The 22466-nt window shown below is 34.1% G+C and overlaps 1 protein-coding gene across 16 annotated transcripts in view; it reads left to right on the top strand.

Annotated features, from left to right (window-relative positions):
* Positions 1 to 22466, top strand: part of picalma (phosphatidylinositol binding clathrin assembly protein a) — a 36550-nt gene that overhangs the window by 11109 nt on the left and 2975 nt on the right. Inside the window, exons 10-22 of one of the 16 annotated variants that reach the window (XM_051121205.1) lie at positions 489 to 622; positions 1914 to 2011; positions 4183 to 4335; positions 6303 to 6386; positions 6650 to 6730; positions 9219 to 9326; positions 10532 to 10660; positions 12036 to 12066; positions 12158 to 12257; positions 13080 to 13103; positions 18191 to 18250; positions 21653 to 21757; positions 22315 to 22418. In XM_051121205.1, the coding sequence (XP_050977162.1) occupies positions 489 to 622; positions 1914 to 2011; positions 4183 to 4335; positions 6303 to 6386; positions 6650 to 6730; positions 9219 to 9326; positions 10532 to 10660; positions 12036 to 12066; positions 12158 to 12257; positions 13080 to 13103; positions 18191 to 18250; positions 21653 to 21757; positions 22315 to 22407 (1200 nt within the window). In that variant the 3' untranslated portion in view covers positions 22408 to 22418. Of the gene's footprint in view, positions 1 to 482; positions 623 to 1913; positions 2012 to 4182; positions 4336 to 6302; positions 6387 to 6649; positions 6731 to 9218; positions 9327 to 10531; positions 10661 to 12035; positions 12067 to 12157; positions 12258 to 13079; positions 13104 to 18190; positions 18251 to 21652; positions 21758 to 22314; positions 22419 to 22466 lie in introns of all 16 variants that reach the window. The other 15 variants (XM_051121208.1, XM_051121206.1, XM_051121204.1 and 12 more) reach the window with 15 other exon arrangements.

Genomic DNA, 22466 nt, shown 5'->3' with positions numbered 1-22466 from the left:
CCCTGGCTCTTAATGCATTGTTTATCCTTCTGAAGCATCAGTGAGCGTTTGAACCTTCTGTAATAGTTGCATATGAGTCCCTCAGTTGTCCTCATTGTGAAAAGATGGATCTCAAAATCATACAGTCATTGTTGGAAAGGGTCAAATACACAAAAGTGCTGGAAAACCAAAGAATCTGTGGGACCTGAAGGATTTTTCTGAAGAACAGCGGGCAAAAAAAAAAAAAAAAAAAACACAGCTGTAGATCATTTAGGAACAACAGTATTGAGAATCAAGTGTATGTAAACCTTTGAACGGGTTATTTTTAATAAAGTGAACTATTATTTTCTCTTGTGGACTATATGTAAACTTTTTTTTTTTTTGTGTGAAATATCTTGTTTTGGTAAAATAATTAACATTTTGCAGATTCTGAAAGGATGATGTAAACTTTTGATGACCTCAGCTGTAGCAATTTAATTAACAAGGTTGGACTTTTCCGTCAGGAGCAGCGTCTGAAGGAACTGTCCAAGAAGCCCTCCACATCCTCCACGACTGCTGCGTCTCCCGTTTCCACAGCGACGGGGACCATCAGTACCGCCCCAGCCATTGACCTATTCTCCACACCCAGTAGCTTCACTAACAGGTAATGGTTTTATATATGTACTGTTCAATAGTTAGGGGTCCGTAAGAGTTTTGTTTTTGAAAGAAATTCATATTTTTATTATTTAAAGACACATTAGATTGATCAGAAGTCGCAGTAAAGACATTTTATGAAGCTGCATAAGATTTTAATTTTGACTAAATGCTGCTAGTTTAGGCATAGTTTACCCAAAAATGAAAATTCTGGCATTAATTACTCTCCTTTGTGTCGTTCCAAACCTGTAAGGCCTTCATTCATATTCGGAACACAAATTAAGATATTTTTGATTAAATCCGAGAGCTTTCTGACCCTGCATAGACAGCAACGCAGCTGACACATTCAAGGCCCAGAAAAGTAGTAAGGACATTATTAAAATAGTCCATGTGACGTCAGTGGTTCAACCTTAATTTTATAAAGCTATGAGAATACTTTTTCAGAATCAGAATCAGAATCAGAAAGAGCTTTATTGCCAAGTGTGTTCACACACAAGGAATTGGTCTTGGTGTTAGCTTTTTGCATAACATATTTTACTGCTCTTGTTCAGTACAAATCAAACTGTGCCACATTATGGAATATTATAATGCTGTATAATGTTGATTTTAAATGACAGGAAAGCTCAAATGCTTTTCAGCCAGTTAGATTGTGTGGGCGGAACTAATTGCTCTATGTTTGATGATTGATCCCGCAGTCTTTCTTTTCTGATGATACACAGCTGCTAGTGATTATTTTCCCAGTTGGTGCACGAATGCACATGTGCAATCGTTTGACATCAATCTTCAGCTTTTAGTATTTTATTAGGAGTCTATGCAGGACTGCAAGTTAAATTCAGCGATTACGTTACAGGCGTATGTGCTTTTAATGATGATGTCATCCAAGGAGTAATGGGGACATGCGTTATTAATGGTGCTTGCTAAGGCGAGCATCACTATTACTAATATACTTGCGGTTAGGAGTTTGTTCAAATCAGATTAATCTCAACCGTCCTGAAACTGTGCAGCTTTGTGTATTTAAAAAAAAAAAAAAAATCAGTTAATCAGGCTCCGTTTCTCCTGTTTACGCTGTAAGTGTGTGAATTCCTGCCCGGACAGGATTTGGCTGTGAAGAAAGTATTGATTGCATGCGAGTTTCCTCTCAACTCCCTAAGTCTTCGCTTTAAGCACTTCAAATCAACATGCCGAGTTTGTCTTTGCCATATAACTGTGAAATGCTTGGCCCTCAGACTGCCGTTTTATGGAAGACATTAATGCGATTCCTGTGTGTGTCTGTGTTTGTCTTGGTGCGTGTCTGGCTCCAGTACTTCGAAGGTGCCGAACGATCTGTTGGACCTGCAGCCGGCGTTCCAGCCCTCCCTGCCTCTCTCCACCGGCCTGCCTTTAGCCAACACATGGGGAGGTGAGCGGTCAACACCACTGAAACTCACAGATCTGCATTAATATGCATCTGAGTGAAACCGAGCGTACATCAACACTATCTTCTCCGCTGTAATCAAAACTGAAGCTATGAATGTTCCCTGTTGAATTTTTTCCATGATACTATCGATGTTCTTGTTGTATGCGTTTTATTTGTTTAAACAACATCTAATCTGTAAAGTCTGATTAATGGGAATCTACATTTTAACCAGAAGTGCTGATAGGGTGTGTAACGTGATATTTAACGTGGCAGAACTGATATCATATTGGTTTTCGATATTAGTCAGGCAGAACCATAAAAAGCCTGCAGCTTTCAGTTTTTATTGGATTATACTGCGTAGAACACACTCAGCAACCTTCACAGATGTATTATCATGAAGCTTTGGAGTTTTAAATAGGCTATATGCTGTCCTACACCTTTGCTGTCATGTCTACTACTTTTAAAGGAATAGCTTATCTAAATATGATCATTCTGTTATCATTTATTCATCCTTATGTTGTTTCATTGTTCCATGGAGCCCAATATGTGAAATTTTGCCACATTTCTTCTTATAATGGAAGTAATTGAAAACTGGGGCTGTCAAACACCAAACTGATCCAAAAAAGGCTCATAAAAGTGATCATTTCAACTTGTGGAATATATTCCAAGCCTTGGAAAGGCATGTGTCAGTAAATGATGACAGAATTGATTTTTGGCTGAATTAATCCTTTAAAAATAATTTAACATGTTCATAGTGAAAATGATAACAAGGAGAGGTACACCGAGACGTTTTTGAATGTCACATTGGATTTTTGGGAACATTTATTATAGGAAAACATGACATCAGATGAAACTTTTTTTATTATTATTTAAAGTAAATATTTCAGTAGATAAAATCTGAATTGCAGTTTTTAAGTTTTATTTAAATAATATTTTATAATTTTAAAATATTATTATATTAGAATTAAAATATATCTGTGCCTGTCAAAGTTTTTGAACAGTAAGTTTTGTAATGTTTTTTTTTTTTTTTGTTTTTTTTGTTTTTTATAAAAGAAGTCTCTTCTGCTCACCAAGCCTGCATTTATTTAATCCAAAGTACAGCAAAAAGTTACATTTTTAAAATATTTTTACTATTTAAAATAGTTTTTTTTATTTAAATATATATTTTAAATGTAATTTATTCCTGTGATTTAAAGCTACAGTTTTAGCATCATTACTCGCATGATCCTTCAACACTTATTCTAATATTCTGATTAACACATTATTATTATTATTATTATTATTATTATTATTATTATTATTATTATTATTATGTTGAAAACAGCTGAGTAGAAAGTTCAGAAGAGCAGCATTTATCTGAAATGTAATTTGTTATTACATCATAAATGTCTTTATCGTAACATTTGATCAATTTAAAGCATCATTGCTAAATGAAAGTTATTAATTTCTATAATTTCTTTCCAAAAATAAAAAATAAGCTTTTTATTTCAAATAAATGCTGATCTTTGGATCTTTCTGTGCATCAAAGAATTCTGAAAAAATGTACTCAATTGTTTTAAATATTGATAAAAATAATAAAAATATTTCTTGAACAGTAAATCAGCATATTAGACTGATTTTTGAAGGATCATGAGACTGCTGAAAATGTGGCTTTGATCATAAGAATAAATTACATTTTAAAATATATTAAAATAGAAAAGTTATTTTAAATAGTAATAATATTTCACATGCTATATATACCTTTTTTTTTTTTTTTTTTTTTTTCCCAAAGTTGAGTGTAATTAATTTGTGTATAAATCTTATGCAGTACAACTTTAAAGCATATTTAATATTGTTTTTTTAAAGATTTATTTAGAATAGCTTTATAGCTTCATATCAGACTAAAGTTCTACTGAAATTTAGACATAGCCAGTCAAATACGTTTTTAGGAATTTGTCCTAATTCAAAGAATCATTCCTGTCCATTTAGCTTAGATGCATGATTTGTTACACATTCATTACAACCCATGTTGGATGTCTCATTCAGTCTAGTGCAGTGGTAGTTTATTTACATCTGAAAGCATCTAGACCAAACAGACTCCACTTCATTTGTCTGTTAGTCTGTGTTTGCATGCTTTCTCTCTTTCTAACCTTTTCCTGTTATTTTCTGTTTCTGTCTTGTCTTTGGCCATGTAGATCCTTTCACGTCTACAGAGGCTGTTGATGACTCCATTCCAAACTTAAATCCTTTCCTTACAAAAGCAGTTGTTGATCCTGTCCATCTGCCTGTTGTGTCTTCAGATGCTGTTAGTTTTTCCTCTAGGACACCCAGTCATGAAATGTTTGGTGGTAAACGGCTGTTCTTTTTTTCTCACGTAGTGCACTGTTTGCTTTCTTTCGCCTGCTGCGTGCCGGTCTGTTTTCCCTCCACTCTCATTTTTGTCCTGAATGCTCCACCGCATCAAGTGTACAAAGACCCCACTGGGCAGAACCGGTGTGACCCTAGTAACCCTGAAAATATCTGATACGTGTCAAACCAGTGTTCATACCGGCTGTGTGTACTCAAAACCTAGTAAGCTGCCTACCAAGACAGTATTTTGACAAGTCTAACATAAAAGCTTAAATGCACAGGTAATGCTCAAAAATGCTGTCTGTGTAGGCAACTCAAAATAGAAAACTATTACATATTCATTCTGTTTATATACAATGTACAAAATTATGAAAATACAATTTGGGCAAGGTAAAAAAACTGAAATAACTACACTTTCAATAATGAGTCTATAAAAAACAATATTGTGGCAATTTTGTCAAAAAATGTCACTTTGTTCTTTTGTCACATTGGAAATTGTCAATATGCAATATAAACTGCAGAATTTGTGGTAATATGCTATTCTGAACACAGCCTAGGTTTTGAAACACTGAGTGTGTGTGTACCGTTCTATGATTGTGTAAAAGCAATAAAGGAAGTCTAGCTTCTGTGAGTTTGTTCTACACTAGGGACTTTATTTATTATGTTCTCAGAGCGAACAATAACATTTTTGAGAGAGTGATGGACAGATGGTTTGTTGCTACTGTAAAGCGCGTTTGTGTTTGTACAGCTGTGTTATGTTGAGTTGGCTTTTATGATCGAGTAATGCTGGTCTAATATGAATATATGAGTGTGATCAAGAGTGAGAATGGCTGTTATCAAGTACAAATTAACGGCTTAAAAAGACAGTTGAAGTCAAAAGTTTACATACTCCTTGCAGAATCTGCAAAATGTTAATTATTGTACTGAAATAAGAGGAATCATACAAAATGCATGTTATTTTTTATTAGTACTGACCTGAACAAGATGTCACACAAAATGTTTACATAATAGTCCACAAGAGAAAATAATAGTTGAATTTATAAAAATGACCCTGTTCAAAAGTTTAGACACTTGATTCTTAATACTGTGTTGTTACCTGAATGATCCACAGCTGTTTTTTGTTTTTGTTTTTTTTAAGTGATGGTTGTTCATGAGTCCTTTGTTTGTTCTGAACAGTTGAACTGCCTGCTGTTCTTCAGAAAAATCCTTCAGGTCCCACAAATTATTTGTTTTTTCAGCTTTTTTTTAATTGTATTTAATCCCTTTGATACAATTTGAACCTACTGTAATAGTTGCATATGAGTCCCTCACTTGTCCTCATTGTGAAAAGATGGATCTCAAAATCATACAGTCATTGTTGGAAAGGGTTCAAATACACAAAAATGCTCGGAAAAACAAAGAATCTGTGGGACCTGAAGGATTTTTCTGAAGAATAGCAGACAGTTTAACTGTTCAGGACACAAAAAAACTAAAAAAAAAAAAAAAACGCAGCTGTGGATCATTCAGGTAACAACACGGTTATTAAAGAATCAAGCGTACGTAAACTTTTGAACGGTGTCATTTCTATAAATTAAGCTGTTATTTTCACTTGTGGACTACATGTAAATGTATTTTATGTGAAATATCTTATTCAGGTCAGTACTAAATAAAAAATATGCATTTTGTATGATCCCTCTTATTTTGGTAAAATAACGTTTTCTGCAAGGTGTATGTAAACTACTTACTTCAACTGTACATGTACCCTATTTGAGTTTGGTGGTCCTTTGTGCCCACACTAAACCTCAGTTAATTGATGGTTTGTTGAAGGTCTGTACTTTGTTCTCTAGACCACCTTACTCAAAAACTTGCTTGGTTGTGCTTTGCTGCCTTGGATTTTCCTTTTCCCCTTTTTATTTTTCCCCATCCTTAGAGTGTTAAGTTTTCACGTTTTTTTCCCAAATGTCAATTTCATTTCTTGGTTCTCCAGATAATTACAATCCCTTTATTGATTCGAGCAGTTCCGTTGCATCACCCGTCGAGCCCTCTGCTCGGATGGGCTGCTTCCTCTCAGGTACAGACGTCCCAGTGTGATGTATGTTTTCTGACCTCAGGAAACATAATGGCGTTACCCCATGGTTTCCCCTCTGAGTGCTTTTACCCCAAATTACTCTTAGTACCTTTAAGTCTAGTTTGAATTCCACCCTCTTGACTTGAATATAGTGTTATGCTGGCTTTATATCTTTCCCCCCCCTGCTATTATTTTCATTAATTTTGTCTCTCTTCACTAATTTTCTGGTTTCTGGTTCTTCTGTGCTTTTGTTCTGGGCCTGTCAGACTCATTCTGCTCTCCGGCTGCCTACCCTAACACTCCTCTCTTCCAATCTGAGACCTCCGCTGTAGCTGGACTATTCGGAGGTAAGGTGCCGTCCCTCCAGCTTGTTTCTCTTTCTGTCTGTGTCCTTCAGCTGTGTCTAGTCCTTTCTTTCATTTTGCAGGTGCGCTTTTGTTGAGCTGGTAGGAACAGGTTTATCAGTTCAGTCAATTCAGATGTTCAGCTCGCAGTTCAAGTTTGGAACCAGTGTTTTCAGCTTTCATTAACTTTTTTTTTTTAAATTTATTAATTTACTTTAGCACAATTAATTATGAAAAAAATAGGTAACAATCAGTATAATGATAAGGAAAATTTATATACGAGTAGTTGACAAATAGCCAGTAAAATAAATGTAAATTTATTTAAAAAAAAAAATATATATAATAAAAAAATAAAAAAATAAATATATATATATATATATATATATATATATATATATATGAATTTTACTGTTTTTAAGGATCTTCTTCCTTCTGGTTGATCTGTTAATTTTCTGTCTGTATTTCTGTGTCTCTTCCACTAATTTCTATCCCTCAATTCTTTCTGTTTCAAAAATAAAGTATCACATTTTCTACTTAATTTCACAACACTTTATAACAGTACAAGTTTTCTGCAAAAACATCAGAAAATAGTTTAATTATTGTAATTATTGCATTTAAGAACACTGAAAATAATCAGAAAAGAATAAAAAGGAGTTAAATCTTATTTAATTATTTAAAATGCATCTTAAAGAGACCATATCCTCTGGTATGACATCTTTCACACCATACAACGTTTCAGCCTTCCGTGTCATTTAATGACCTTGTTTTCCGAGTTAACCTGTCATTAGCGGTTAGTGAGACACATTTTTATAATTTCCCATGATTATGTAGTTTAACATATAGTTTTTAATTAAGAAGTATAGTTATAGAAGTATCCAAAGGATGACAAAACTAACACTACACTTTTGTAGTGGCTCCAAAAAAGTTAAATACTTGAACAATCCTGAGACAAAAATTGACCATGTGCACGTCATGGGCTTGACAAGGGGCTTCAGTAACACGACCATGAATGGATTCCTTCAACTAATTAGATTTTTATAAAAGTTGTAATTTATTAAACCATGCTGGAGACGGTCACACTATAGCACAGTTTTAAGATTTGGATCAAAAATGTAAAAAAAAGAAAAAGAAAATCGAATAACACTGCAGCTTTTATAACAACAGATCCATGCAGGACAAAGAAATGTTTAACGATTTACAGCATTTTAAATATTGCCAATATGAATTATATTCATTTTTATCTTGTGGGACAGTGAAAATGCAATGTCACGTCAAAAACCCATATTCATAATTCAAATATGGCTCTATATCGGCATGACTGTGATTTTGCTGAATATTTTAAGTCTAAACAAGTACATTCTTGCCCTTAAAAACTCTTAAAGCTACATTCAGTAACAAAAACAATATTCTTTAGAAAATTAAAGTGAATTTGGGTGTCCACCATAACACTCGCTATGAGAAATACCACAAACGGTGAAACGGTTGGAGTTCCGATATAACTAGAATATTGCACTCCTCTTAGCCAATCAGATGTCAATATAAAAATATATATAATATCTTTTTTTTTTATTATTTATTTATTTTTTTAACACCATCATGTCACCTTAAAGACAGTGTTATTGTAGTATTATTTATATACTCTTATTATACTCTTGTAGTATTTAATATTTTCAGTTTTATTCTAATTTTACTCATAGCTTTAGTATTTTTAGTGCTTTGTCTTTTATATTTTTTTTCTCTTTAACTTATTTATTTATTTATTTTTTCGTGATTTTTAGGACTTTAGCTTTATTTCAACTAAATTTTCAGTTAGTTGCCAATGTTTATTTCTAACATTTTATCAATATATATTTTATTTCAGCTCAATTTCAGCTCAATTAACAAAAATAATTTGTAATAGTTTTAGTTAACAATAACACTCCACGGAAATATTAGTATGCAATATTTAATTTGATTAATATCATAATATCATAACTAGTTTTATTATTTAATTGGCTTGCATAATAAAATATGCAAATAAAAATAGTGTAAATTAATATTATAACATAATTATAATGTAATGTTATTGACCCTTTTTTTTTTTGTTACTTTACCTCGAATGGCTAGGATACTAGATGAAACTGGTATATTGAAGAAGCTGAATGAAATGAACAACTTTTATCTGACAGGATTAGTTGACTTGATGCAGCTGATGTGGTTGTTGGTTAAACTCAAATGGCCGCTTTTGTAACTACAAACATGTTGTGGGAAGTATGAGTCAGTTGCCGTGGGCTAACCCAGTCCAACCGCTGACATTTTTGGAAATCCGTAGACTACGCCAGAATCGATCCATTTAAATTAGTCATGTCAATTATGCATCACACGTGAGCTGGAAGAACATTAACCACTGTTAAAATTGCTGTTCTCTGGCATTTCTCCAGCCCTCAAACATGTGTAGGTGAAGCAGTCTGCGGTGTTTTTTTTAGGTCTGACCTTATTTCCTTTAACACAGGGTTCTCTGCACCTTCCGCCGCCCAGCCTCCCAGTTCGACAGGCCTTAATGTCGACTTCGACTCCGTGTTTGGCAATAAGTTGGCCGCGAACAGCACAGACTCGGCTGGTAAGAGAGAATTTAACCCAGTTGCTGTGACTCACTCACTGCTTTTCTCCACACATGATGCTTCACATCCATCTCACCACTGAAGGTCAACATGTTTTGGGTGCCTTTATAGAGTCCATGCTTAAGTGGAACTAGCATGTGAAAACAGTTATACGAACACTTTTCGTTCTCATAAGTTTACTGTGATATTTTCATTAGAAAAGTGATCATAATGTGTTTAAAGACTTCATCTCTTTTGTGTCATGTTCTCAATAATGCATGTTTGAAACTTGCTTTTTAAACACACAAATCACCCCTCAGGCTTTTTATAAAACAAATTTGAAGCATTAATTTGCTTAAATCTTGGTGTCATTGGGTCTTCATTTTGATTTAAACTCAATGGTTTTGTAATCAGATTTTATAATAAAATATACTATAAAACATGGAGTCCAGCTTGCGACAAAAATGAACAGGATAGTTCACCCAAAAATGAAAATTCTGTCATTACTCACCTTCATGTCGTTCCAAACCCTTAAGACCTTCATTTGTCTTTCAAACACAAATTAAGATATTTTTGATGCAACTGACACGTTCAAGTTCCAGAAAGGTAGTAGGAAATCTTTAAAAAAAAAAAAATCCTTGACATTAGTGGTTCAAGAGTGACACAGAAGAAAAGAAATTGTTGAATGAAATCATTATTTTTGTTTTCTTTGTGCACAAAAAGTTGTAGCTTCATAAAGTTAAGGTTGAACCACTGATGTCACATGGACTATTTTAACAATATCTTTTTGGGGCATAAAATGTTTCCGTTGCAAACGTTTCAAAAATCTACCACTAAAACAACTTTGTTGTTAAAATGTATCCTTTTTTTCCCATGTAAATATAGTACATTGCGGAAGTTGATTTGAATTTGAAAGGATTTTTAAATGTGAGCCTGTGTCATGTAAGATAAGACCACCATGAGTTGAGATGTTCCTCATTCTGTCCTCTTTCTCTCCTCTCACTGTGTGGTTTGATCTATTTGGGCCGCTGGGTTTGCATGGCACTGCATGTCTGGGTGAGTTGACTTCACAAGATTTTACCCACATTCTTTCACTTTCGGTCCTGCACCGTTTGCTCAAAGGGCGGCCGCCACTCGCTCCACCCAACCTAATTGCGCTTCTTCTGTTTGTGTGTTGTCTGCGTCTTTTATCCCTCTCCCATTCCCTCTCCTCTGTTTGTTTAAGATGATATTTTAGGTGGCATCCTGAAACCCACAGTGGCCTCTCCCAACCAGGGCCTGACGCCCAGCGCCCAACAGCCAGGCAAACTGGTTTCCGATGACTTGGATTCTTCCCTTGCCAACCTTGTGGGCAGTAAGCATCCAGTTCTTGTTATATCATACAAACGACCCTCTGTATTGGAGCTGCACGATTAATTGAAATAAAACTGGAGTTGTGAAATGGCTTACTTTGTTGAATTTAATTATATTTATGTATTAAAAAACACAGTGATATATTTGAGTTTATGGATACACTACCAGTCAAAAGTTTTTGAACAGTAAGATTATTAATTTTTTTTTTTTTAAGAAGACTTTTCTGCTCACCAAGCCTGCATTTATTTGATCCGAAGTGCAGCAAAAATGGTACAATTTTGAAATATTTTTACTATTTAAAATAACTCTTTTCTATTTTAATATATTTTAAAATTACATTTATTTCTGTGATTTCAAAGCTGAATTTTTAGCATCATTACTCCAGTCACATGATCCTTCAGAAATCATTGTAATATTCTGATTTGCTGCTCAAAAAATATTTATTCTAATGTTGAAAACAGCAGATTAGAATTTTTTTCGTGTCTTTGAATAGATAGTTCAGAAGAACAGCATTTACATGAAATATCTAAATCTTTTGTAACATTATAAATGTTTTTATCAATTTAAAGCATTCCGGCTAAATAAGAGTATTAATTTCTCTAACTCCCCCAAAAATTAAACTGACTCCAAGCTTTTAAATAGTATAGTGCATAATGTTACAAAAGTTTTAATTTCAGATAAATGCTGATCTTTGAATCTTTCTACTCATCAGAGACTCCTAAAAAAAAAATGTGCTTAACTGTTTTAACATATAATAATAATAATAATAATAATAATAATAATAATAATAATAATAATAATAAAAACATTCTTGAACAGCAAATCAGCATATTAGAATGAGTTCATGTGACACTGCAGACTGGAGTAATGATGCTGAAAATTTAGCTTTAATCACAGGAATAAATTACATTTAAAAAAATATTCAAAAAAAGAAAGCAGTTATTTTAAATAGTAAAAATATTTCAGAATATTACAGCTTTTGCTGTATTTTGGATTCACTAAATGCAGGCTTGGTGAGCAGAAGAGAATTCTTTAAAAAAAACATTAAACTTACTGTTCAAAAACTTTTGAGTGGTAGTGTATTTGGGAACATGGGTTGCTAATAACATGCATTTGAGAAAAAATAAATAAAATAAAATAAGAATTTAAAAAATAAATAAATGCATTTGCCAATAATAATATTATTGTTGCTAGTATTAATTACAAAAATTACAAAAACATTTCAGGAATTACTAACATTTCAATATTTTACTATTTAAAAAAAAAAAAAAAAAACAGCAACTTTTGTTTTATTTATTGATTTAGGATCTTAAAAGGGAGAATTTAGCGTTACATAATGCCTGGCATATTCCTCACCAGTTTTCTCTTTCTCCCAGATCTCGGTATTGGAAACGGAACAACAAAGAAGTAAGAACATTTGCTGCTCATCTCAATCCTAATTCATCATCCTCTTCAAACCCAGTGATTGATCATGATTATTTCTTCTGTTCCTCCTCAGTGACATCCACTGGAGTCAACCCGGAGAAAAGAAGTTGACTGGAGGAACCAACTGGCAACCAAAGACAGCTCCGACCACAACATGGAACCCTGCCACCATGGTGAGGACAACAATATGTGCTTTCTCTGACTCAAATGAAACAAGACTTGTGTTAGAAACAACTGTCATAATCCAACAGACAGACAATAACTGGAGTTCCTCCACCGATTCTGAAACATAGGCTCTGTTCCAAACTCTAATGAGCTGCCTCGCTGTCTGCCGTCTCGATGGGCAGCTACTTTCAAAGACGGCATTATAAATGACTGAACTGAAAGGCTTGACATTAGCAAAAACTCCATTTCATGTGCTCAAAGTAGCATTGCGATGCTTGGATGATGTATACAGGCACAAATGGCTAGCAAAATGCTAGCGTTTGTTATGGAGGAGTTTTGCATTCCTGTCTCCGCAAACATTTGTTTAACCTGCTTTATCATCATGTGATGTTGAAACTTTGACTCACTGATGCATTTCATTTACTTTATCTGTTTATCGTTAACTGTGAACATCTCCATTGGAGTTGGTATGCTCTCGTGACATCCTACTTTGCATCGGATTGATCGCATTTTGGCTAAATTTGACAATTTCTGTAGCCCTGTTGACCCTAGTACTTTTTTTTTTTAAAGAGCCCTAGGTTGTATATACACAATTTTGCTTTTATTTTGACCAAAATTAGATATTAGGCATAATGTTTCCTAGTTAGGCAGCACATTAGCGTTTGGAACAGAGCTGTAATCCACTCTCAAAAACAGCTGGAATGTATTCTGTCTTGTCTGTGTTGACAATGTGTTTGTGTGAGCTCACAATGTGAGATGTTATTGTGTTGTATGCCCTCTAATTGTGTTTGTTGCGTTGTGTAACCATTCTCGTCCGACGGGATAAACAGAATGGCATGCTTTTCCCACAATACGTAAGTCAAAACGTTGAGTTGAACCATTCTCTGAGACGCATGAGATTATTAACCCCACCGCCTTTGCTTTGGTCACAGTTTATGACCTGTGTGTTTGTTTGAGTGACCAAAATTGCACTGAAACCCATGAGCTGATCTAACCAGATGTTATCTCGGCATGGCTGCCAGCTCTGTTCCTCCTATACCCTTTCCTCTTGTCGGTTTCATTTGTTTATTGCCATCGGCAAACAACTGTAGTCATTTTGCCGTGAATCAACGGGGTAGTGTTTCCAGCCGAGGGTTTACCGGACAATGTGCAAAGTCCAATAAAGTAGGTACTCCAACTGTATGATTCAGATCCGTGACGTGCCTTGGTAAACATTCTGATGGAAACACTTCCACTGGAGAGTTTGTTCTTTCTTAAACAGGATATGCTGAGCTGGACTGATCAGCATGATTAAGTCATATTTACTCCTGCCGAGTTGTTTGTGCTTGTCAAACGTTTCTGTAGGAACTGTTTCTTCTAAGATTGCCGTACGACTGAGCTGTTTGCTTACTCTAGCTGGAAGTTTACGAAGTACCTTTTTATTGAGATTCCTCAAACACGTTTGTCTTTCATCATCTTGAGATTCATTGCAGTGTGTTCTGATTTAGTGCGACGTACACAGAAAAACAAGGTTGAGTTCTAAAATCAATAAGAGACTGTAAATGATCTTTTTGTAAAATAGAAAATTATGGCTCTGCATTCAATTAAGAAACTTTTTCAGAGCTTTGTAAAATTTTGTTAAAATTGGTAAATGAGGATTGGTAAAATTTTTAAAGGATTCTTTGGTGAATTGTCAAAAGGAAAGCAATTATGTATCATATATTGTAATTATTGTATTGTGTTGTGACTAGGGGTGTGCGAGTTATATATAGTCTACGATAATATTGTAATTGTGATTTAACGTTATTGAGTATATTGCAAAAAACTATTTAGTCAATTAAAATGCATTCAGAATTCCCCCAAAATGAAAGATAAGCGGACAATTATGCCCCCGTACAATTTTTTTTTCTTTTATATAGGGCTGGGCGATATGGCAAAAAATTTAAATCTCAATTTTTTGTTTTTTTTTTTTTAATAATTAATTTATTTTTTTGAATGTTTGACTGATTCTCTTATTTATGGTGTACGATTTTTAACTAATCAACTTAAAAAATGTAACTACACAATTCAAGTAATTTTTTTTTTTTTTTTTTTTTTTTTTAACCCTGTAGTTAAAGAAAATCTATTCCAAATGCACCACACTTGAAGTTGTCAACATGATGTAAATGTTAAACAAATCACTTGTTAAATATCTTTGCAGAAAAGATGCATGAACTTCAACTACATCTTGTAAGACTTAACTTTAAGTTATTGAGTATTTTGCAAAAAACTATTTAGTCAATTAAAATACATTTAGAATTCCCACAAAAAATGTAAGATAAGCAGACAATTATGCCCCCGTATCTTATTTATTTATTTATTTTTTTCTTTCTTTTTATAAAAAGTCTTTTTTATAGGGCTGGGTGATATGGCCAAAAAATTAAATCTTTTTTTTTTTTTCTAAATTTTTTTTTTTTTTTTTTTTTTTTTTTTTTTTTTCAGAACGTTTGACTGATTCTCTTATTTATTTATTTATTTATTTTTATGATTTTTAACTAATCAACTTGAAAATGTAACTACATGATTCAAGTAACTTTTTTTTTTTTTTTTTTTTTTTAATTAATCCTCAAGTTAAAGGAAATCTATTCCAAATGCACCACTTGGTTGTCAACATGTAAATGTTAAACAAATCACTTGTTAAATATCTTTGCAGAAAAGATGCTGAATTACATAAACTGCAAGTACATCTTGTAAAACTTGTCTTAATGCATATTATGTTAAGAAATAATATGAGGAAAATGCTTTTAAAAAAATCGCAAATGTTAAGGTCATTCAAATTCACAATGACTGAAGGTATAATACCAGCAGACTATTATTAACTTTAAATGTTCTGAAAAAACAATGAACAGCAGCTTTCAGCCTGTCATCATGATGCAAACTTGAAATATTAGACATACAGAAGTAGTTATTCATAGGTTTTTTTTTAATTTAACTGCGCTGCTTTTCCATTGTTTTTTCTATGGACGTGTTTGACTGTTGCACTCATGTCTAATGCAGTGTCTCGTATGAAACGGCATTCTAAAAACGCAGCACTCAAGTTAAAAGAAGTTCACTCTCATCTTGCATGTTTTTCCTATTCTGCCTATATCGCCCCTTTGTCAACACACGTGAGCGGTTAATCATGTGCGCCAACGTGCAGTTGGATCGTTCTTTTCTCTATACTGTTATCATTGGCATATTGTCAAACTGTCTAATTCTAAGGTTTGGTATTATTTCTGTTAAAAAACGCAATTATTTCTAAAAAATTGAATCGTGGCAAAACATTACATTGGAATTTAAATCGGAAAAATCGCACAGCCCTACTTTTATATCTGTATCATCTAATATAGTTAATATGACACAAAGAGTGACGTTTTTCTTCAAATATCAGCAACACGATTGCTAATGTGATAATGATTTGATGAACAGCTCAATAAACAAGTTAATATCAAGTGACTTACATTTTTCAGTATTTCTACAAGAAGAATAGTTCCAAACAAAGCCACAGCAGAATAAAAAATTAAAGGTAATTGCGACTTTTTAGCTCACAATTCAGATTTTTTTCTCAGAATTGTAAGATACAAAATATTATCTAATTATCAGACTTTTTTTCTCAGAACTGCAAGATACAAACTCGCAATTCTAACTTTTTTTTTCTCAGAATTGTGATATAAACTCAATTTCGAGTTATAGTCAGAATTGCGAGATTATGAGAACGTATCAGTCTTTTTTCACCCTCAAAATTGCGAGTTTATATCTCAGTTCTGAGGAAAAAAGTCTTAATTGCGAGATACTACATCATATTTGCAAAAAAAAAGTTGTGAGATTTTATATCACAATTCTGACTTTATTTCTTGCAAATGTCAGTTTATATCATGCAATTTTGAGGGGGAAAAAAGTCTGAATTGAGTGTATATCTCGCAGTTCTGACTATAAAACTCACAATTGCAAGTTTATATCAAGAAATTCTGAGAAAAAAGAACTGCAAGTTTTTATCTTGCAATTTTGACTTTATAACTTGCTGTTGCAAGTTTTTATCAAGCAATTCTCAGGAAAAATTCAGAATTGTTTATATCTTGCAATTCTGACTTTATAATTCACAATTGCGATTTTATATCTCACAATTCTGACTTTACAATTTTATATCAAGCAGTTCTGAGAAAAAGTCAGAATTGCGATATTAAAAACTCACAGTTATGACTTTTTTCTCACAAATACGATTGTCTCGCAATTCAGACATAAACTGTCGCAATAGTGGTCGCAATAACATTTTTACTTCCACTTACTTTCTTTCACTCATGCCGTAATTTGCCGCCACCTACTGGTGATTTTAGGTTTATATTTAAAGGGGTCATCGGACGCAAAGTTCAATTTTACATGTTGTTTGAACATTATTGTGTGTTGGCAGTGTATGTACACATGTACCCTATAATGATAAAAATCCATGTAGCGTGCTAGTTAGCAAGTTTAGTGGTTAAACGCGGCTAAATACGGCTAAAGTAAACCGGCTCGTCACTCCACAGAGAGAAGAGAGGGGCGGGGCAAGCAGAGCTCATTAACATTTAAAGCAACCTCGATCAGAACAGGATGATTTTTGCAGAGTTGATTTTGGCAGGGTAAAAAAGTGTTTTTTACACTACAATTGAGAAGTTTTAACCAAAGCATGTTATAGACTTCATTAAGACCCTAAAAAATCATTTCAACTTGTGGAAAATGGGCATCCGATGACCCTTTTAAAGTGTTTTTTCCCTTTTTTCCCCCAAAAATTATTTAAAATATCAGTATTCAACTTTTTTTTTAACATCAATACATTAATTATGCATTTGTAACTGCAAGTTAACTGCATTCATGTCCTGCATTAAACAGTCTATGTACATGCATCCAAATGCCACTTCAGATGAAGATTCTGTGCCACTTCTTCATTGCAAACACAGATTTTGTTGATACTGATTTCATTTGTTTGGTAACAGCCCTATAGTGTCTTACTATTTGAATTTATTGGCTAAATGTAAGAATTTGACAGAAGATTATGCACATATTTAATTAGGTTAGAAAAAATGACCTTATAAAGGCAAAAAAGGCCCATAAAAGGTAAAAATCCATGTACATTTATTGGAAAAGTTAATTTCTGTGACTCTTAAACCTGCCAAAATATCAGCACGATAACATGCTCAGCAAAATATCGTCTAATTATCATTACTGACAAAGTTCTAGAGAATATTGAGGTATATATTTTTTTTTTTTGTCATTATCGCACACCCCTAGTTGTGACATTAAAACAATCTCCTCTGCAGTTTTTATAGTTAATGGGTAAATGCCCTCAGTTCAAATGTTCATTTTACAATTTATTGGTCGTTTGGTCACAGTCGCTCTGCTGAATTCAAAGGCCGTCCAGAGTCTGTCACACATTTCAATGGTGCACGAGTGGAAATAAAAGTGTGTCTGTAGCTACCGAAGGCCTTACTGAGAATCTCACAGCTCCTTCACAAAGAGCTTCTCTCTTCCACCAGAGCCCTGCACCTGCAACTAATCACTCTGCCTTCAAAGAGGGCACACACACACAGTTTCTCGCTCTCTTCCTCTTTATCTCCTTGCCTATATTCCTGTTTTGATGCTCTGGTTGGAGTGTGTAAAGACATCGCTAATGTTTCCCAGATGTGAACGGCTCTCCATGAAGAGAGAAAGCTAAAAGACTTGAGTATCTTTTGCAAATGAATTTTAAAAAAGCGTTCTGTTAGTTTGCACAAAGTTGTCTTTGTTCACCGTGCACTGTGTGTAAACGTGGAAACTGAGATGGCGTGTCTGGGGCAGCTGTGATCTCATGGCTGCTCGAGTGGAAATTTCTCACTCAAGGTGTTCAGAAGAATCACTCTTTCATGCTAAAAAAAGCTGATGATGTTTTACCTGTGGTATTTCTGTACTAACGCCGAACGTGTCCTCCTAGGCTCCTTCTGTCATGGCCTTCCCTGCCACGACGCCCACAGGAATGATGGGATACGCAATGGTGAGTGGAAACTGAGGATTTGTGCATTACTCACTCTGTCGGTGTCAGAAGTATTAGCTTTTTAGCTTTTAAACTCCTGTATATTCAGAGGCTGTTGTGATGCTGTCGGGCCCCACCGGAGCAGTGTGGGTGTGCAAAACAGAATGAAAGGCCCTCAAAGTCCGAAGCACCTCTTCATTGAGTGTAGGGCAACATTACAGGGACTTTCTTTTTTTTTTTTTCCTGTTTTATCATGTTATGGCTACACTGCTTTCTCTTCCATGAGCCCTTAGCTTAAAGAAAAGGCAACAGGTAGTGTTTTATTTATTTAATATATTTTTAATTAGCCTTTTTGTTTATTAAACATGAAAGAGAACCCATGTTAACGTCCTTATAATATTATTCATAATTATATTTTTTTTGTTTTATTTCTAATCAAATCTATAATAATAATAATAATAATTATTATTATTATTATTAGGTCATACCATTTGTTATATTTTATTTCAAATTAATTTGTATTTGTTCATGTATTAAACATGAAAGAGGACCCATTTTAAAGTCTTCCTCATTTTATTCATAATTGTATATTTTCAAGTTTTAATTTTTAATAAAATAAAATAAACTTATGTCACATAATTTATTATATTTTTCAAATTAATTAAAATATATTAATTTAAATTATATTAATTTACAAATTATATATTAATTTACAAATTAATTTAAAATTAAATTGTATTTATTTATTAAACATGAAGGAGGATCCATGTTAGTCATTAAAATATTATTCATACTTGTATTTTTTAATCTTCATTTTTAATCAAATAAAGTGCATTATTATTATTATTATTACGATTATGTCGTCATAATTTATTATATTTTAAATAATATTTCAATTGTATTTATTTAATGAACCTGAAAGAGGACCCATGTTAAAGTTCTTATAATTGTATTTGATTTATATATTTTTAAGTTTTATTTTTAATAAAATCTAATTTCTTCTTGTCATAATTTATTATATTTGAAATTGAAATGAATTTATTTATTTATTAAACATGAAAGAGGACTCATGTTAAAGTCATAATTTTATACATAATTATACATTTGTTTTATTTTTAATAAAATAAATTGTATTTGCTATTATAAATTCATTCTATTTTAAATTATATTTAAAATGTATTTGTTTATTAAACATGAAACAGGATCTATTTTAAAATCTTGATGTAGCCTAATTTTATTGCACCTAATTTTATTACAATTAATTATATTTATGTAGTAATTTTATTTTCAATTAAATTGTTATTTTAATTACATTTATTATCATTGTTGTTGATGTTATTGGTAATACATAAAAAAACAATTACAAGCTGTAATTTTATATTTTAAATAATAATTACATTTATTTTTTTATTTTTATATAAATTACTTTTATTTATTTATTTTTATTGCACTTAAAATCCACTTGGACTGAGGGAGCACATAAGCACGATCCTTTCATCCTCTAATCATAATTGAGTCTTTTCTTAAAGGGGGGCTATTATGCCCTTTCAGTTTTTGAATTTTAGTCAGTGTGTGATGTGTATCTTTAGGCATAAAAAAGATCTACGAAGTTACAAATCTCAAAGTCCACTCCAAAAGGAGATATTTTGTTTTTTAAAAATCACTTTTCAGGAACTACAACTTACGGCTCCTTTGGGCTACACCGTTTGTTTTCCGCATGCAATGATGTCACAACGTGGTCCATTAGAATATCATTAAATTAAATCCCGCCCATGGAAATTCAGATTGTTGGGGGGTGGTTAGGGACGAGGTGGGGGATTAGCCTGACTTTAGTGATGCAGCTCGGAGAACCGCTTTAATGAGCCGCAGCGCGGTGGGTATAAACACAAGCATTGACTAGAGTGGCCTCTTCAGAGCAGTAACACCGCAGACGTGTGCATTACCGGGGGTCGAAACACATGCCGAATCCGTGATCTATTCCAGTTGCCACGTCGGAGCCGTAACGCGCCACAGAAGTGTGCAGTGTGTGGTAAAAGATTTATTAATCATACAATGTAGATAGCGTGTTTAGATAGTGTTTTTTTTAAAATGCATAAACTTGCACTAGAATAGGCTAGGCTGATCAGTGGTGATGTTTTTTGATAATGTTAGGCTGCTTTTAGCCTTACGCTGGAGCTGGTTTCGGGCAACGGAACTAAGTATGTAAATAATTAAATACATTAGCACGATAATATCATGTATCGGCGATCTCGCAGGCTGACGATAGGACCCAAGACTACTGTAGCGAATTATTTACTCACCCTCCATGCATCCTAGGTGTATATGACTTCCTTCTTTCAGACGAATGCAATCAAAGTTATATTAAAATTTATCATTGCACTCCCATGCTTTAGAAGGGCATAGATGGTTGTTTCTCGTCATCAGTCCAAAACAAGTCCAATAATATGCATCCATCCATCCATCCATAATAAAAAGTGCCTCTCACGGCTCCGGGGAGTGAATAAAGGCCTTCTATTGCGAATCAATGCATTTTTGTAAGACAAAATATCCATATTTAAAACGTAAGAATCACTTTAATCTAGCTTACGCTAACAGTTGTACACTGAGCTTCTTTGACAAGGGGCACGGCAGTACTGAAACACCATTTAAGCTATTCGCCAATCGCAATGCAGTGGGACAGCTAACCAATCACAACACATTTCGTTTTTCGGAAGGCTGGCCTTTATTAAACCCAGAGCTATTCGAGCCATTTGTGCCAGGCTGGGAGAAATGTATTGTAATAATGTGTTTTTTGAACCACCAAGCATGAAAGCATGTTCTAGTACGCCTCCAAAACAAAATGAAGACTTTGTAAAAGAGCATAATAGGACCCCTTTAAGACTTTTAGCCATCTTTTAGAGAATTCTCAATAGAACCGAGTAATAAAGGTTGAGTACGCCATACAGGTAAAGCAGCGCAGGCTGTGGTTAATGGCTTAAAGAGAGGACGCCGCTCTGTAAATGACGCTTTTCAATAACAGCATCCGCACTTACGTAACTGCTATTATGACTCATCCATTTTGGATCCTCCAGTCCAATCCTTCCATATGCCTCAGCTTTTTTTCTCTTAAGAGTTAGAACTAATGTAAAAAAACAAGTTATTTCAAAAACCCCAGACATCAAAAACAAAAGAGGTTTCTCTGTCTAACTTCTCCTGTCTACTGCATGTCATATAGCTCAGGTGGAGTTAAACAGTAACTCCAGTCAGATCAAATGAGAACAGTGGGTTCAGACTGGCTTACATTTTTCTTTGCTGGGTTTCAGTGCTGTCACACAGAATGTGATTTCAAAATTTGTAAGCCATTGGCATTTAAAGTTCAAGATATAAACACGGTGCCCCAAACAGTTTCTTTATTCCTCTAACTTTGGTTTCATTCCTTTCCAGCCCCCACAAATGGGCTCCATGGCCATGATGACCCAGCCCACCATGATGTACACCCAGCCTGTGATGCGGCCGGCCAATCCCTTTGGCCCAGTCTCAGGGGCACAGGTATGATCTCACACACAAGGAGCAGTTTGGCCCACAAAATTGTAAGCCAAACAAATTTGTCCATTTCAGAGCACAGGTGCTTTTTGATAAATGTTTTTGCATTTATCCAGCCCCATGATCCTTCTTGTAATAGAGCCATCGGCTCAACCCCGACTGATCACGCTCTATTCTAGAAGCGGCTCAGGAACGCCAGAGGCTTTATTCAGAATGCGCTCTAGTTTGTTCACCCTCATGTGCCATCGCAGCGCACTTCTGAATATGAAACCTAGCATTGTGGCCTTCACACATCTCTGGGGAAGGATATGTATTCCACACCGCACCAAATTCTCAGCTCGAAATACATATCGTGCCCCCCGCCACCGCTGCTTCATTTCTGCAGTAGTGTTAGTGCAGGAAATCAGTACCATCTCACAGCTTTGCAGGGATTTTAGCGACTAGAAAAGACCCTCTTTATATTCTCTAGCCTGTCTGGCTCTTAATTTTCCTCTTGTGTGTGTGTGTGAGTGTTTCCTGGCTGTACCGGACCCCTTCAATCTCTCTCATTCTTTCTGAACTAGCTCTCTACAGCCTCTAGTCCTTCCAGTTCAAGTCCTCTCAGAGCTCCGGGACAGGACCCTTTTGCACAGCTGTCTCTGAAGGATTTCCTTTAGAGCGTCTTTAGGTACAGGATGTCTGCTTTGTGTGTGTGATTGAACGACAGGTGCTTTTT

The sequence above is a fragment of the Labeo rohita genome, chromosome 10 (genome assembly GCF_022985175.1).
Source record: "Labeo rohita strain BAU-BD-2019 chromosome 10, IGBB_LRoh.1.0, whole genome shotgun sequence".
Lineage (NCBI taxonomy): Eukaryota > Metazoa > Chordata > Actinopteri > Cypriniformes > Cyprinidae > Labeo > Labeo rohita.
This window is presented reverse-complemented; position numbering and strand designations above follow the sequence as displayed.